Source organism: Toxotes jaculatrix, chromosome 16, assembly GCF_017976425.1.
Source record: "Toxotes jaculatrix isolate fToxJac2 chromosome 16, fToxJac2.pri, whole genome shotgun sequence".
NCBI classification, from domain to species: domain Eukaryota; kingdom Metazoa; phylum Chordata; class Actinopteri; family Toxotidae; genus Toxotes; species Toxotes jaculatrix.
The window spans coordinates 20,720,930-20,738,912 of record NC_054409.1 but is presented as its reverse complement, the minus strand read 5'-3'; the positions used below and the strand labels follow the sequence as shown (position 1 = coordinate 20,738,912).

At 41.8% G+C, this 17,983-nt stretch overlaps 1 protein-coding gene across 2 annotated transcripts in view; it reads left to right on the top strand.

Moving 5' to 3' along the window:
- Positions 1-17,983, top strand: part of lamc3 (laminin, gamma 3) — a 121,438-nt gene that overhangs the window by 95,838 nt on the left and 7,617 nt on the right. The window contains exons 13-28 of one of the 2 annotated variants that reach the window (XM_041059176.1): positions 3,231-3,419; positions 3,709-3,954; positions 4,996-5,149; positions 5,254-5,396; positions 5,566-5,744; positions 7,809-7,989; positions 9,129-9,373; positions 10,492-10,568; positions 10,910-11,044; positions 12,756-12,975; positions 13,478-13,624; positions 13,904-14,006; positions 14,497-14,699; positions 15,012-15,152; positions 15,264-15,363; positions 15,927-17,400. In XM_041059176.1, the coding sequence (XP_040915110.1) occupies positions 3,231-3,419; positions 3,709-3,954; positions 4,996-5,149; positions 5,254-5,396; positions 5,566-5,744; positions 7,809-7,989; positions 9,129-9,373; positions 10,492-10,568; positions 10,910-11,044; positions 12,756-12,975; positions 13,478-13,624; positions 13,904-14,006; positions 14,497-14,699; positions 15,012-15,152; positions 15,264-15,363; positions 15,927-16,189 (2,726 nt within the window). In that variant the 3' untranslated portion in view covers positions 16,190-17,400. Of the gene's footprint in view, positions 1-3,230; positions 3,420-3,708; positions 3,955-4,995; positions 5,150-5,253; positions 5,397-5,565; positions 5,745-7,808; positions 7,990-9,128; positions 9,374-10,491; positions 10,569-10,909; positions 11,045-12,755; positions 12,976-13,477; positions 13,625-13,903; positions 14,007-14,496; positions 14,700-15,011; positions 15,153-15,263; positions 15,364-15,926; positions 17,401-17,983 lie in introns of those variants that run through there. The other variant, XM_041059177.1, reaches the window with a different exon arrangement.

The following is a 17,983-nucleotide window of genomic DNA, read 5'->3' as shown; positions in this document are numbered from 1 at the left end:
GAGGGCTCCCCTTAAAAAAAAAAAAAAAAACTCAGACTGCTTGTTTCCCATACAGAAATATTGCTTTTCCCTTATAGAAAAGACAAGCAGGGTTCAGGCAGAGAGTGGTGAGCTGGAGTGCAGAGCTCCATGGCTGAAAGGGGAGGAGTACAAGAGGGGCGGGAGCAGAATAGTGGGATTGTGTGGATTTGTCAAAGGATTCAAAGTGTGCAACTCCACTGGGAGCTTCACAGATATCCCAGTTCATTAAGGCTGAATGAACGGTCATTGATTCATTGATAAAAATCATTCTGCACGGATGTCATGAAGTAATGATGATTAGCATAACGATGAGGAATATCATGTGATGAGCGATCCTGCCATTCAGCGACAGTTTGTGATGCATGCCGTTAGCTTTTCCGAGGAGCCGATGGAATGATAATAGTGTCAAGGAGGCCCTCTGTGGCTCCACTGCCTCATATCATGCTCAGTCATCTTCACACTCAGTAAAGTCAGCACATTTCTGCTGCCATTAAATTTACTATGGCTCATTGGGGATTGACACTGCACACCATCAGTGTCATTGTATGCCTTGTGAAATTCGAGAAAGATTCACTTCTTTATTCTACGAACAATCATTATTACTAAATACTCTGTTTAAGTGACTGGCATTACATGCTTGGAAGTCATGTATTATTCACCTCTACTCACCAGAGAACTAATGATTTTTATCCAGAAGTCTGTACTTCATCATGCAATGGGATAATTGTTTCCCCTAATGGCTGTGTGATCAATTTATCTATGCAGTCATTATTTTATCTCATATATGTTGAAAAATCAGGCACATCCTGTGACATAAAGATGCAGAAAAACTAGCCTGTGCGTTTGTTACTATTAGGATGGATTATCGCAATTCCTTATTATCAGGCTGCCCCAACAAGTCTCTAAAGACTCTTCCACTGATCCAGAAGGCTGCTGCATGTGTACTGACAAGAACTAGGAAATTATATGATATTCCTCACATATTAGCTTCTCCGCGTTGTCTCCATGTAAAATTCAGACAAGTATTTAAAATCCTTCTCCTTACCTACACCATCATATCTTAAAGAGTTCACAGTTCCCTATCACCCCACTGGAACACTGTGCTCCCAGAATGCAGGCTTGCTTCCTAGAATCTCCGAGAGTAGAATGGAAGGCAGAGCCTTCAGCTATCAGGCTCCTTTACTGTGGAACCACCTTCCTGTTTGGTTCCGGGAGACAGAAACCCTCTCCACGTTTACGAGTAGGTTAAAAACCTTCCTTTATGATAAAGCCTCTTGAGCCATCCCCTAGTTATGCTGCTATAGGCCAAGACTACCGGGGACTTCCCATGATGCATCCCCTCTCTTCCTTTTCCTCTCCATCTGTACACATTCACATCCCATTAATGCCTGTTACTAAGCCTGTATCTTTTCTCTCCTGTAGTTTTGTGCTTCCTCTTTCCTCTTACCTCCCGTCGCTTTCTGCAGGTGCTGCAGAGTCTGGATGTGTGATTGCAAACCACCTACTGCCCCCATGACCCTGCTCAAAATCCACTGCTACAATCATTATTATTAGTCTTATGATTGTTATTAGCATTAGCCTTATTATTAATCTGATTATTATTATTATTATTACCATTACCCCCTCACTCTTAAAGGGACTTAAAAGGACCTTCTCTACATGAAATTTGACCTGACATAACGTCTGTTATAAAAATGAAAAACTGACCTGACTTGACTTGATATACTTGACTTACAGGTCTGAAGTTAACAGTGCTTTATTTAGCAATGGGAGATACTGGTTGCAGTGGCCCCATAACTACAGGCAAGAATTTCTTTACTCCAATATTTAGTGGTGCGAGCGGATTTTAAAATGCACAGCGAAGAGCTTCTCACTGAATCAGACCGTAGGCTATATGGGAGTGATGGGAAATTTTAATGAGGGCTCTGTAAAATCGGATGCCTGCGGATTATTTGCTATGCATTGAGATCTTATTGGTGTTCTCTAGAAAATCAGCGCAATTATTGTTATCAACCCATGCTGAAGTGATTTTAGAAACTTTGAAATTTTAAAAATGATTCAAATTAGTGTAAGTTCTCTGATATCCAGGCTCTCAGTGAATATTAAAAGCAAAACATCATGCAGTGCAGCAGGAATGCTAAATATCTTCTTGCGGTTTCACACCCCAGCACAGAAGCAGCTATTATTTTGTTACAGATTAAAATGCATAAATGGTGATTAAAATTTAATGAATATCTGCTCATTGTGATCTTAAGATGAATTTAACTTTGTAAGCGTCTGAGCAGTTGCTTTTTTTCTTTGGGATTTTCCAAGAACGTTAACACTTATTACTTTGTGGCGCGCTTTAGTCGATCAGTTATTAAATTAGAATGCCACATTATATTATGTCAAATTTTCACTGTTTCATTTCATAGGTTGCCGTTGCACAAATTGAGAAAGCAGCTGTGGGTCCTATCATCTCGGCTTTTTGACGAGCCACAGCAGGTCACTGAACTGCAGCAGGAGACAGGGTTGTTTTACTCTACATCATTTTTCCCCTTTTACAGTCATGCCATCCGCTTAGACATAGCATCAGTTTCTTCACTGCTGTGGGTATATTCTCTGATTATCATGTTGTATCATTCATCACCGCCTGTGGCTTACTGGATTTGAAATATGGCATACTGAGGACTGAAAGTCTGCTCAATAAACGGAGCAGAATTCATCAGGGATTTGGTGTATATATGTGTATATCGACACATGTTGCACGTGAACAAATCCTTGAAAGTGGTTCAAAGCTGTGGTTTGTTTTCCGAAGGCTTTTGAAACAACAGTTTCTTTTTAGGACGCCATAGAATTGGTAATCTCTCGCACTTGGTGGGGGAATTGCTTTACGTCTTGAAGGTCTTTCGGACTGCATTTGGCTCTTATGTTTCCCAAAGCAATTATAGTCAGGGTGAATTTAGTTGTCTTCTGCTCTCCATGGTGGGCTGTGGGGAATGTTTTCATTCCGGGTTGGGTTGTGGAGTGTACTTGTATTTGTGTGGAGGGGCTGCAGCTATGGTCAGAGACACAGCGCACTCTGCTGGACATAAGGAAAACACCACCCTCTGCGGTTTATTTGTGTCAAAACCAGTGTGAAAGTGTGAAAAACACGTATATAAACAGGTGTGCATGTGTGTAGCTGGAGCGTGTAATTGTTACCCCCCCCCCCCCCCTCTCTGTTTCAGGTGTGTGTGAGTGCTCAGACTTCACTGCTGGGATGACCTGTGAACACTGCCTGGATGGTTACTATGGTAACGCCTTGATTGGCACGCCTGGTGATTGTCAGCCTTGCCCTTGCCCGGACGGTACCAGCTGTGCCCAAATGGCAGAGACAGGACAGGTGGTCTGTACCAACTGCCCTCTAGGACAGACAGGTGAGATGAACCGCTGACAACGTGAAATAACTTTTACGGCACTGCACAGTAAATAATGAGCTTTATGTCAAGAACAAATTGATAAGAACATTTCCACATGAGCGCTTTATGCTGAAAAGAACATGGCTTTAAAGCAGCTCATTCGCGGGGACTGTCATCCTGCTGTGCCACCTGTTTTTAATTTAATTATAACAAACTCTGAGGAGACATAAGACTGACCTCCAACAGTGTTCTAGCTCAGTCATCCATCTAATTCATGCCCATCTCTTTCACCTTTCCCCTTGTGTAGGGATGCGCTGTCAGATGTGTGAAGATGGTTACTATGGTGACCCTCTGGGACATTTTGGGGCAGTTCGACCGTGTGTGAGATGCGACTGCAACGGCAACATGGACTTCAACGCAGTGGGAATATGTGACCGTGTCACTGGGCGATGTCTGAAATGCCTGGGACACACAGAGGGCGACCACTGCCAACGCTGCCAGCAAGGTTTCTACGGCGATGCCATGAACCAGACAGCGGCCCAGAAGTGCAAGCGTAAGTAACTGAGGAGGGACTTTGATGGAACATTGGTCAGTTTATTCAATGTTATGTTTATAATTTAGTGAGAGAAATGGAGCAAAGAAAAGATTTTATTTTTGTAAAAGGCCGCCTCCACTCACAAAGGTGTTGGTATTAAACTTTGCAAGTGTGATGTCCAAACATGAAACCTCCAATTTACAGACACTGAGAATGGACAGAATAAGAGACGTCTTTTGTCCAGGAGTTAAACTTTTGAAATTAACAATAATTGCATATTCATAGATTCAGGATTTTACAAAGAGGGAGAAGGAGCATTATTTGCATGGTAAATTAACTTTGGCATAGAAAATCCATATCAGGACACAAATTAATATTTTATAGAGTATTTTATTTCTTACAATATGTAAATACAGGGGATCTTTAAGAATTTTTGAAAGCTCACTCAGCGTGATGACACGCCATCAGAAATCCTGCTCTGTAGAGTCAAGTGATCTGAAGTGATAATCTGAATTTTCGGGACAAGTTCCATTGAGGACTGCGTGGCCTTGGGTTGAGCTTTTAAAGGAATGCAGAGAGCAGTGCATTCGAAAGGACTTGACTAATCAATTCAGGAGTTCAGATTCTACAGGTGAAACACTCGAGTCATGAAAGGCAAAAGCTGAAAATTGGGTGAGCAAATGGCTTTGAGTCAGAGAGACACCAACAAAGAAAGAAAAGGAAGAAGAGAGTCATTGGTTTGGGACAAGGTCTAAGTGAATGAAACTCAAATAGAGTTATAAAAGGTGGACAGAAACCCAAAGAGTAATAGAAGTGACGTGTTCGTCCTTTGATTTTCTTACAACACTTCAGTTCTGCCTTTAAGGTTGTACTTCTCTATGGAACAATGTGAGGGAGGGATCCACGAGTCTCCCTGGTGCTGCCTGTCATTTCCTCCCATTTACCCTCAAGCGCTCTGAGATCAAATCAATAAAAAGTCATCAGGGCTAAGGTGATCCATGGGCAACATTTAAGATATGTTTGTTTTAATTATGAAATTGTTTTATTTATTTTCTCTAGCCTGCAGCTGCAATCCAGCTGGAACCTCAGGGCATGTAACTGAATGCCACCCGCAGACAGGAAATTGCCAGTGCCTCAGTCATGTGACCGGGCGGGACTGCAGTTATTGTGAAGTTGGCTTCTTCAACCTCCAACCAGGTGCAGGATGTGAAAGGTAAACAGTTTATTTAATTTTAGGTGGATCTGTATGAAACCATAAAATAAATGAGCTCACAAACTCAATCTGTTATTAAGGAATCATTTTCCTGCCCTCCTTAGGTGCAAGTGTAATCCAATCGGTTCATCGTCCGTCGCGTGTCATCCAGTCACAGGACAGTGTGTGTGTCGTACAGGAGTGGAGGGGAGACTGTGTGATTTTTGCCGTGCAGGCTTCTTTGGATTCTCGTCACAGGGTTGCAGAGGTACAGGACTTTACTTCAGGCATCACAGCTGCACTATGTACCATCCTCTAATCCTCTAATACAGATCACACATGAAGGCATCCTTAACTCTTTGAATGTTTATCTCTGCTCCTCTGCTGTTCTCCCATCTCCTTGTGGTCCCCTCCTGCTGTCCTTTGTCCTCTCCCAGCTTGTAACTGTGACCCCATGGGCTCCGTTTCCATGCAGTGTCATAGTAACGGCACCTGCCTCTGTCGCCAGGGCTTCGTTGGTTACAAGTGTGACAAATGTGAAGTGAACTATTTCCACAACAGAGCCACACACCAGTGTGAGGAATGCCCAGTTTGCTATGGCCTTGTCAAGAAACAGGTGAGTTTATGGTTGTTTGTTGGATTTTTTTTTTCCCCCCTTTATGTGTGTTTGTGTGAGGGCCACTGTTCAGGTGTGCCAAAATCAGGAATTTTAAAATACTACATAGAATGACTTACATATTACTCAGTTGCAAAAGTAATTACGCAACGTTACCAATTACTCAACAGCAAATTAATTAGCTACATTACTCACTTTCTTGCTTTCATTGCTCAGACATCTTTAAACAACTTCAAAGCTTCCCATGCTCAAGTCTTATTTGATTATAAAAAAGGAGGCAGCCTATAGTTTGGAGGTTTTCACTGACTCGCCAAAGCTAGCTAGCTCCTTTTAGCTCTGTTTTTGGTCTCCACTAACTCCTAAGGGAAATATTTGGCTATTTAGCCGCTACATGTTTCACGGTGTTTGCCAGCTTGTTGCTAACTTTGTCTGCTGTTTGGTGTTGTCGATTAATTTTCTGTTGATCAACTAATCAGTTTATTATTTTCTACACTAATCTTCATATGCAAAGGCAAGAGTAACTACAGTTGTCAGATAAAGTACCCTGCATCAGTAAATGTGCTAATACTTTGAATCTTAAGTCTCTTTCTCCACGTTTCACTCTGTTCCTCTTTGGGTTTATTAATGTGGTTTCGCTGTACACATTGTTGCCCGTGTTCATATAAATGTTTTGCAAACCTACATCAAGTATGGATTGTATCTTGGCTCTTGCTATTATGAGGTGCAATTTGTTCTTGAAATAGCACACTCCCCCAACACATCCTGCCTTTGTAGACCCTCATGGCCGCCATACGGCTCGTTTTGTATTTGTAGACTGCAAGTAAACACTGGATGTGCAGTGAAACAGAAAGAGACATTTGCTCTAATGATCTCCTGTGAAGCGTCTTTCTGTCCCTTTAGATTTGCTGTAACCCACGTCCATATGCTAAGGTGCTGCGTCTCTGGATTCGCCTTCTGAGGCCAATCCAATACCACTGACATGTTCTGTCTTTTCTCTGTATATATTCTTGTTGCAGGTAAAGTGGCTGTGTGTTCTCTCTGGACCAGCTTGTACCTGTGTGAATGCATGCTGTGATCTCCACAGTGTTAGCGATTCAGTGAACATCCCGAGCCTTGTCTGCTCTGAGCACCTGCAATTACTCTCACTGTCCTCAGTCTCCCCCAAGCTCTCCCTTTCTGCCTCTCCCACTCTCTATCTTTCTGCTCACATTTTCCTCTGGCTTGTGCACAGGAAGGAAAAAGACTAACAAGCACAAAAAGGAGAATGTTGAAAAAGGCAGATATGTGTGATCGATGATCAAGAAAGATATTAAAAAGAAACTGGAAAGCGGTGAAATAAAGAATGGGACAAAATAATGAAAAAGATACATGGTTCTTGTTCAAAGGCGAGAATGAATCACTGCAGAGAAGGACAGTGTTTTCTATAAATCATGTGTTGTACCTGGTGTTAAAATGACTGGACGGAAGATGTGGGCTCATTAACACCTTGTTTGCTAACTATAAAGAATCAGCAGTCACAGATATTTTCGCTGACTGACGACAAACTTGTTAAACACATCTGCAGCACGTGCCACATGCCTCCCGGTTTGAAAAAGAGAGATTACTGGCTCTTTTTTTAGGTCTGAACCATTTAAGTTTTAGTGTCAACAAATTGGTGCCAATCACAGCACCGTCATTCGGTTTTCACACCTGGACTTCCATTCTCTAAGACGTCTAATCTAGTTATCTCCTGAAATGCCTTCCTCGGCCTCATGCTATTGAGAGAACAGTGCGAGTGGATGCGGATATCAAAATTGTATTCTGTCCTTATCCTGTTGTTGATATTCATTTATTCATTGCTTTTGTTGAAATACTACATTTTGATGTTATGGTGTACCAAGAATCAGAGTCCTAGCTCAATCCCCATGTCTGAATAAATAAATACAGATCTGGATGGATATATATATATATATATATATATTTTTTTTTTTTTTTGTTATTTGTTGTTGCTGCCCCGTGTTTTTGGTCTCGCAAAATCTGTATTCTCATTGCCGCCGTCAGTGATAAATGTCGGTGCTATTACAGGCAGAAAAGCTGAGGACTCGCCTGCAGGATTTGGAGAAGCTCCTGGCTCACTTTGATTGCCGAGGTAGATTTGGGAAGCAGCACCACCTGCTGAAGTATCACATGGCCAGGGTTTATGAGCATGAGCACCAGAGGGAGGATACTCTACCCAATGCTCTGGAGGATTTTCTGGCCTTCCAAGGTAACAGCAGCTAGAAGCCAAGATAATTCCACTTGGCCTGTCACTCCTTTTAATGTTTCCTATGTGGTCATGACATCTGAAGAGACACTTGGCAGCCTTTGCTTTGCGAAACATGAAGCTTTTATGTGCCATTGTAACCATTGTGTCACATTTTGGCTGTGAGTTGATAACATGCCATATCAGTACACACGAGACCAGCGAGCATGGCTAAGAAATTTGACGTGAAACCACCCCCGGCGTTCTGCAAATGGGCTATTGCTCTGTCTGTGTCTCCTTGGTGTGACGCTGTTACAGATACAACACAACAAAGCGATTAAATCAGGAAGCAGGCAACAATACAAACCTCTCCTAATTACTTTAACACAATGCTGATATATCGTCATTATCTTTGGAGGGGAAAGGGCTTACAGGCTCAGCTGCACAGGCCAAATGGAGACAAATCATAACAATATAGAACAAGGCGCCGTGTGACCAACTTAATCCCTATTTATATGACAGGCAGTGCATCTCTAATCCCTGGGTTATTATGATTATAGTTGCAATCACGATAACAGTTGTCTAACAATAGCCCTCCCAACACCCACATACTTACACACACACATACACACGCATTGTGTTACCAGCCGTGCTCTTTAAGACAGTGGGTGGCTCAATAATGATTTAATGAGTACGTGGGAGCGACAGGCTCACTGTGTGGACACACAGAGGGAAAACACCACACACTGGGGCACACACACACATACACACACTTGTTAACTCTCATTTTATAAGAAACAAGAGACTAAAAGACAAGAACAGTATGCAACAAAATGAAACAACAAACATCCAGACATATTGTACTAATTGCACTCAGCTCCAAACCGGCTCTGCAGCCAGTTTGACTTGAAACAGCTCAGAACACAGAGTGAGACTGTGACAAAAGTGTTAACATCTGGACAGAATTTTCATTTGGTTTTAGTTTTTCTGACTACAAAGAGATCGATTGGAAAGATAAGAGTCTGAACTTGCGCAGTAACTGAGAGATCTGTTAAAATACAGCTTACTAGCTACAAAGAGTTGGAAGAAAAATATTCCCGGTGAAATACTGTGTGAAGGTCTTAAGGTGGTTTTATTTGCTTTGTGCTCTTTGTTCTTTTCAGAGGCGCGAGAGGCCTTCATAAAACAATTCTCCTTGCTGGAAGCTTCTACAGGCACGCTCTTAGCCCAGCTGCATGGCATTACATCTACTTTGAACTGCAGCATCAGCATGACAGAGGAAGAGGGGAAGGAGAGGGGGAAGGATGAAGGGAGCAGGGCTGTGTGTCAAACCTTCACAGACACTGTGTTCATGATCAGAGCATCTCAGAAACAGCTAAAGCAGGCAACACTGGACCTGGACAACATGGTAGGCAAATCAAACACATCCTCAATTCGTTGTTAATTGTTCACGTAGTTGGCATATGTTCCAGGTATTTGCATTGCACAGAATGCTGTGTAATTGTTCCCACGTTACAAAAACAGGCTGATATTGTGTGTAACACAACTGATTTCTTGTCTCTATTATGGGAAGCTGCAGTGTACTACTCTTGGTGGAGCTCCTTTGTATAGATCCGCAAAGATCCCCCCAAAGCAAAACAATATTTCTTACCCACCCTCACACCACCACCCTCCTCCTTCTGAGTGGCAAACTCAAACCAATGTCTGATGGACGCTAAAATTAACAACTTGTTCTTCACCCACCACGAGGTTTTTCGCTGTCTCTGCTCGACGCTTGCAGGAATCTATTATGGATACTGCTGCCATGTTATTTAGGTTCGAGGAGATGAGAGAACTTGTTTTGCCAGTGCATAGCTCTCTATTTCTGATTGTGTGTCTGTGTGCGCGCGCAGAAATACCTCTGTAGCCCTTATCACTTGGGTAAGCCTGAAGCAGCAGCAATTTAATTCCATATTAATAAGCAGAGCAGCACCCCAAAATGAGGAAAAAATGCTACTGTGTCAATTGTTGATTTAGTTTTCCCATTTTTATTTGCATTTTCTCAAATTAAATGTCACTCGGGGAAGGATTCTGCATTCGACTGTATACACATTACATTTATCAGGACAAAACTTCAGGGGATTTATTTTGAGGGAGGTTTTTCCATATGCCCCTGCTTTGAACCTTTTTGATTACATATATTTAAGTGGAGAGGTTCATTAGATGAGTTTTATTGTTTGTTAGTGCACCACAGACCAACTTTTCGAGGCAGACCCATGACTGCTTTTCTGGACTGGCCCCAGAATTTTCTATCAGCTCTCACACGGATCCAAAATTTTCTGAGCGAACAGTGCAGGGTCTAAAAAAAAAAACCTCGTCAGTCAGCTGTTGTGTGAAAAATCCTTTAATTATCAGATGGAAACTTTAGTTCACTTGATTTAATTAAACATGTCAAAACGTTTGAAGTCTCTTCAAGGCCGAAACTTAACGTTTTTCTGTTCTGAGAGCTGCTCAGTATGTTGCTTTCCCTCTCTGCCTTTTTCATAGATCATTCCTTTTGAGATGGTGTCAGGACCTAACAAATGGAACATTATGGTCAATGACTCACAGGTCCTAATGGAAAGGTAAGTTAGGTCAATAGACTTATAGTGGCCAATTAAAGGCAAAGACCACTGTAGTAATCTGTGGAACTTCATCTCTCCTGGCTTACTTCCTGTAGCTTGTCTCTTACATTGTGTTTAGGCCACTGTGAATCGATGCCTTCGGCTGCTCAGAGTATGCAGTGCTATTATGTGGTAGTTACAGAAATCTGGTCTGGACTGGAGAGTCAGTGAGGGGAAGTCATCGACGCTAAAATCCATTTTATCTCTCCTTAGGCAGTTGTAATGGTCTGTTATTCTATGTTCCTCACTGTTTCCCTTTTCGCCCTCCTTTCACTCTGTCTTCCGTTTTTCCTCCCTCGCAGTCACAGGGAAACAGCGGACCACATTGAGGCCGTAGCCAGCAGGGCGGTAAGAGCCTCAAAGCAGACCTTTGCGTTCCTGATGGATCTACTGCAGGACAACTCCACAGAGGAGTACATCAGCAACCTAACAAAGCAGTGAGCCCAAAAAAAAAAAGCCGAACCCAAACACACGCCCACGCAGACGAGCACAAGCAGAGAGAATGTCTCCTGTTCTCATAAAGCATCCTTTATTGCAAAATCCCAACAAGCTGCACGACTCCCTGGATTATTATGATTTTGCAGTATATTTCTAACAAAGTGCACATATCCCTGTATTTCAGCTCAAGGTCTCTTCTTCACAGCAGCCTCTTAAAGCACACTGGAGTTTAGGAGTAAGACATTTAGCCACAGGGGGACGGCTTCTCTCCACTGTAAGCCTATTGCTTTCTTGGATTTGCAGCACGCTCGCTACATCTCCTAGCGTGTGATTGCTCTGAGGATTATCCTGAATGCTAGACAGAATGATGCAAAAAGCCCTCCGGTGGCCATGATGAGAGCAAGAATCGAGGAACTCAAAATTGATTACCCCCTTCTAACAGTAGTCAGCTTGGCTCAGGACCGTTCTGTTAATCTTTGGAGCACTGTTGTACGACAGCGTGTGCGTGTGTGTGTGTGTTTGTGTCATTTTATAGGCTGTGGATTGAGCACTTTATGCACAGATGGGCAGCATAAAATTGCATTTCCCACACACATTTCCCCATGTGGTGGTATTTAGGCAGATCAAATGCATTTTATAGACAGGACAGCTATCCAATATGAAAAATGACAACAGTATTCAAGAAGTCACCAGCAATAGCTCTGTATTACCTCAGATAAGACCGGTATCCTTAACAGTAGCTTGGACTGTTCACATCAGAAACTCTTATTTGTTTTAACACTTAAAACAACCAGTGTTTACTGAGAGAGACTTATGATAATCTGCCTCTGTGTTTAGAACCACAAATGTGTGTGACCTTAGTTTTCTGGTGGGAATAAGAACCATTATTTGCAAAGGAATATGTTTACTTTTTGTTTTGGTTTGTAAGGATGTGAATTATTCTTCTACCAGGTAAACTGTTTGCATCCCCTCTCCTACGTGTTGCTTTTAACAGCATGGGCACTCTTCACTCAGGCTTAACCAGGAAGCTTTAGTTGCCTTTACTTAACCAGACCTTTACCAGATGGGTTGATTTGAAAGTCACGTCATCCTTCCGAAGAAGACCTGTTTGTCATTTATAAATGTGCCTTTTTGCAATATCCAAGTTTCAAGCACAAAAAATAGCTCAAAGCACAATGTTGCAGCATTTCAGTGTTCCACCAAACGTGTTAAATGAATAATTGTAAAAATGAATTATTTTTAGCTGCCCAAAAGAACTGCATGTGCTTGTTGTGCACACAGGATTTGAAACAAAAAAAACAAAAAAAAATGCAGCGACACGTACACATACAGATTGGAAATCATCACAGATGTGGAGGTGATAAGAACGGCACTTTAACATCTACTGCTCTGTGCCTAACACCTTTCATGAATTCATAAAAGGTGAGAGACCCTATTGTCTTGTTCCCTGATTTATATTGATTTCAATATGGCACGGCGTGATCCTTTTCAAATTTATCTAACATAAGATATGAAACTTAATGTGCCAGATGTTATGAAATACATGTGAAGCTCTAATAAGGCTGAGGCATAGTGTCTCTTTTCATCACCATATTGCTAGTACATCAAACAAACAAGGACATCCAGATATTAATACAAAGATTATTTATGCAAAAGTGGATGTTATATTTTACCGCATTTTCTCAGCTCACTCTTCTTCTTCCATCTCAGAATAACACAAATGCAGCAGCAGAAGAAGAATCTGACCGCACAGGTGAATGATACTGTAGCCAAACAGCAGTCCCTGGAGGAGGAAGTTACTGGTTTAAAGCTTGCCCTGGGTAACATCACATCATCCTTACATCAGCTGGCTCTGAGAGATGCCAGCCCATCACCAGAGCCTGACCAAACACAGCTCAACCAAACGCATCCAACCAACCATTCAACAGAGGTCAGTTTGGATACCACCTGCAGGGCACAAATGGGATTTGAAGCATTATTATATTACATTATAGGCCAATGAGTGAACCATAATAAAGCTGGTGGGATAGTTGTTCATTTTATATAAGAAATCACTTCGGGTAATTTACTAGGCTCGTATAGAGATACAAGCATCTCTCATTTTTGAAGAGTGGGCAGTTAACTCCACTTCATTTTTGTCTTGATTTAACATTTGGCAAGCGAGCCTTCAGAGGGGGACACAGAGTAGGCACAGGAGAGGAGATTCTGGCAGGATCCGCTGCTCATGGGGGTACATGTTGTTCCAGAGGAGGGCGATTAAGCACTGCAGCAACTCTGAGCAGACAAAACACTGTAAAATGGCACAGAAACAGGCAGGCTAATGTGGCCCCCTCTAAATGTCAGTAGAAAGATTTTGCGAAAGTAATAAGGAAAGCAAAATGAGGCTGTTTAAACCCAAGCATTGAATTTTTGTATTCCTGCTTCCTGTTTAGTGGGGTGATGAGCTTCTAAGACAGACAAGAGAGCTGGAGCAGCAAATTCAGACCAAAGATGATCTCATCAGTAAGATCGGAGACAGGATGGATCCTCTTAAAAAGACTGCCAATAAGAACCTGGAGATGGTGGATGGCATCACTGAGGTGACTACATTTACTGCAGCAACTGGTGGTTGTGTTCAGACATGTTAAATGTGTGTTGAATTTTCCTTTTTATTTCTTAAAACTGCATAATACTGAGAAATACTTCCAAAACTAAAGACATTCCCATCAGCCTGAGCTGTACTTTATCTTTATTGCTAACTATCAAGTGTTAACATGCTAACACATGGTAAACATTACGCCTCCTAAGGGTCGTTTTCCTTCCCTCCAGTTTACTCTACATTAAAGATTTGGATTCCATGTTGTTGTCTCTTTCCAAAGCTTCAAGCTCACACTCAAGGGGCAAAGGTCATGGCTTTGTCGTCCGTGGTGTCAGGGAAAGAGGTGGAATCAGAAGCCATTGCCCTTCACAGAGAACTAGGAAGTGAGTCTCGATCCAGCGTGTTTATCGTTTTCGCTCTTCACTCTCTAACATTGTTTCTGTTGAACGTCAAACTGAATTATTCTACTCAGATAGAAATGTCAAGTACTGAGACTGAAAATAAACAGGGCCACAGACTCAAGTATCACTATAATAAATATGTCATCGCCATTGTGATGTTTTGACCTACTTGTCATGTATTGAATGCAGCAGCTACTTGTGTGGAAATTGTAATGGAGTGGAATTACAGCATACACTTCCTGAAGGAAAAGTTGAATGTTTATAATACATGAAGAGAATCTGAAGTAGTTCTGTCTGCACAGAATTTCATTAAACAGTAAAGCAGATAGTAAATTAGGATAAGCAGATGTTATATAATTAAAAGATTTAAAACAGTCCTCATAAAATTCAGCAAGTAGGCAAAACAATGATACAATACAAGTTTGAATCCGTCTTCTTTCTACTACCTGCCTTCTTCCCAAACTCACCTCAGACATGGTGAGGGAGTGGCCCCGTCGGCAGGCCCAGACCAAGGCCGCAATGAAAAAGGAGAAACCCCTGGAGGAAAAGGTCCTAGCTGATGTCAGGAAAAGAGTATCACAGATTGAGAAGATGCTAAAACCAGCTCTGGAAAACTCCACCCTCTCCAGCAACACCACAAAGGAACTGGAACAAACAGCACATTCTCTAGCAAAGGTATGAGTCTTTGTTTTTATTTGTTAGCGGAGCAGCTTTGGGGATGGATTTGTGGAATTCTGATCTTCCAGAGGAAGAATCTTAACTTTTAATTTAGTGCCATCATCAGGCCAAGCTCGTCCAGTAATTTGGTTCACAACAAAATCCCTTCCAATCATACCAGCTCAATATCAGTATGTTAGCATGCTGACATTAGCATTTAGCTCAGAGCACTGTTCCTAAGCACAGCCTCAGAGCACGGTTGTTGTTCTGTGAGTAACATGTATTCAATAGTTGGTCGCCTTTTATTTTTCCTCCTTTCTTTGTGTGCAGGAATCCAAGGCTGTTCTGACCCAGGCCAAGCACACCAGGACTGCATCTGCTCACCTCAGCTCCCATGTAGACTCTGCTTTACAACAGCTGGCTGAACATGAGCTGCTAACTGACACAGCAAACTCCCACATCACCTCAGAGGTACTTGACGCAGGCATATACACCTTTGAAAGCAGAGTCTATGAATATTGATCGGTGCTTCCTGTGTGCAGCTCAAAAGGCCATTTCTAGACTATGTCTTCTTATTCCCAGCCCGAGGTGTCCCTGACCAACATAAAGGAAGACATGGAGGCAGCCAAGCTCCAGTTGGAGGCTTATTCTGTCACACTAACTGACCTAATCAGTAAGATTGGTAAGTCACTCTCACCGTGGCTAATTTTTAGTCTTTCTGTGTCTATAAAAACTCATAAATCTTCATTATACCTTAAATGTCAAATCACTAAAGAGCTCTGTGCTTTTTAATGCCTCATTTAACATGGAAATATTTCCCAGATTTTTATCCCCATGGTAAAGTAAGAAAAACTGCTGCTCATAGGGTCCAGCAGCATTTTCTTGTGGGTAAATTTCAGTGTATTAAAATAACTCTGCTGTGTATTTCTCACCTATTATTATCTGACCTATTCATTCCCTGCAGGGATCAATAAAGTTTTTCTGTTCCTGATTCTGAAACCCATTTCCTGTATAATGTATTGTACAGTTTGTAGAATTAACTAGAAGGGCCGGGATCTGGCACTGTCAGTATGTTAACATCAGACATCAAGGATAATGACCAAATCACTGTAATTAGGTCATCATGTAGGCTCATCCACCATTTGAATCCCTGATGTAGGACTTTCACTTACGCCGCTCAGAACAGAGCAGAAACTCTTGAAGCCCTTGTCTTGTTTTTTCCCATCTGTCCTCTCTGCGGACCAGATGAGAACGTGCCGCTGGAGCGATTTGATCGGATCTTGAACGAGACCGCGCGTCGTCTGAGCATGCTCCGTGGGAGTGTGGAGAGCCCGACGCTGGGCTCCAAGATCCAGAAGCTGCAGTCAGCTGCTAAGGAGCAGCAGAGCCGGCTGTCCCTCATTGAACAGGACTTACAGGAGATCATGGAGGAGAGAGACAGTCTCAGGGACATTACCTTAAACTTGCCTCAGTCCTGCCCCCAGGCCACGGGAACAGGCAAGGGCTAGACACTGTAGATGACTGGGATTTAGTCATTGATAAAACAGCTGAACATCAGAAAAATCTAGGAGGATTTTGTTAATAAAGTGGTCTGTGGTCATTTTTTATTCAACTTCAAAAATGTCATTGATATACTTTTATATTCTTCCCTTTTTACACCTTTTGCCCAAAGGTACAATTTACCACCACAGTGCACTGACAGGCACACATTACCGCCAAAAGCCGCAGTCTTCTACTGTCTCCCATGATTTATACCTGGTCTTCCTCCTGCTTTTTTTTTTTCTTAATTTTTTTCTCCCACTTTCTTTTCACCAACAACATCCAAACTTTAATTTCACCATGAATAATAACCAACCGTTCTGAACTGCTGGAGTGCACTGTCAAGTTTAAAATAATGCTGATTTTCCTTTGTGGGGGTAAAAGGTGTGTCTGAGTGCTCCTCCAGACTGACACATTCATTTACACTTGAGCTCTTTTTCATCAGCCTGGCTTAATTAACAATTAGTCCTCTTGGCCTCAGTGGGGTTCAGGTCAGGCTTCAACAGCACACAACCTGTGTTCAGGATTCCTACAGTGCCTACCTCTCTTGTTTTGGAGTTTCTCCATTTTTCTGTCTCTGTCGCTATCAAATGCTCCAACATCGCATGTCTTGGGGTCACGGTTGCTCACACTGTCTGAATCCAGGTGACCAAAATATAAAAGCTAATCCTCATGGTATTGATAATGTTTTATTGACAAGACTTGGGAGGTGATGATATACCAAAATTATGTAAGAGACATATTTTTCTACCAGTTACACATCTACATCTACTTATAGTACTTATAGTCATATTTGGAGTATATAAGGCCTTCACATAGAAACCATTACACCATGAAGTATACTTGAAAGGGCCATTTTTCATACCGCAATGTAATTTTTTATGGGAGGGATACTATTGTATGGCAGCATAATTGTGCTGGAGCTACTCACAGCTGATAAAAAGCTTAAAACTGTAGCTGGTGCTTCATGGAACACATGGAAAACAAAAACAATAAAATACGTAATCAGTCCTCAGAAAACATGTTTGTCGTTTGTGAATTTTGCCAAATTGACATTGTCAGCGTGGCATCAGAGTTTGAATTTGCGTCTGTTGTCACTCATCTTGTCATCTTTGCCAAATGCCAAATTAGTGCAAGTCAGTCTTTGTACATATACAGTACTGGGAAACTGAACTAGTCTGGATTTCTTAAAAGATTAGTTCAACATTTTTGTTTTTTGGGGGGTTTTTTGGGGTTTTTTTTTTGTTTTTCTTTTTGGTCAGATATTTATCACTGTCATGGGTTGGGGTAAAGTTTTTTCAGCTGCTGAAGCAGGGCATCAGAAAAAAGTTTGAGAACCGCTGGGTTAAGTTAACAGACAAATATGGGAGTGTTATCGATCTTCTCATCTAGCTCTTGGCAGGAGAGAAAATAAGCGTATTTCCCAAAATGTCAGACTATTCCTGCAACTCCACCGAGCAGTTAGATCATTGTGAAGTCAATATGCTCTTTGTGTTATTGTTGTCTTTGTTGTCAGGGAAATAGCACAATAGCACAAATATAAGTACTTTAAACATAACAAAATGCTGTGCCTGATATTGGTTCACCCATTGATTGTCAAGCTTTGCTCAAATTAAATATTTTATAACATTCGTAGTCAGCTTTTCTCAGACACCAGTGATGAAATGTTCACATCTTGTATATGTGATTTTTTTTTTCTTCTCTCTTCAACAAATTTAATACAGATGTACTGAATATTATATAAGGTCAAAGAAACCAATGTA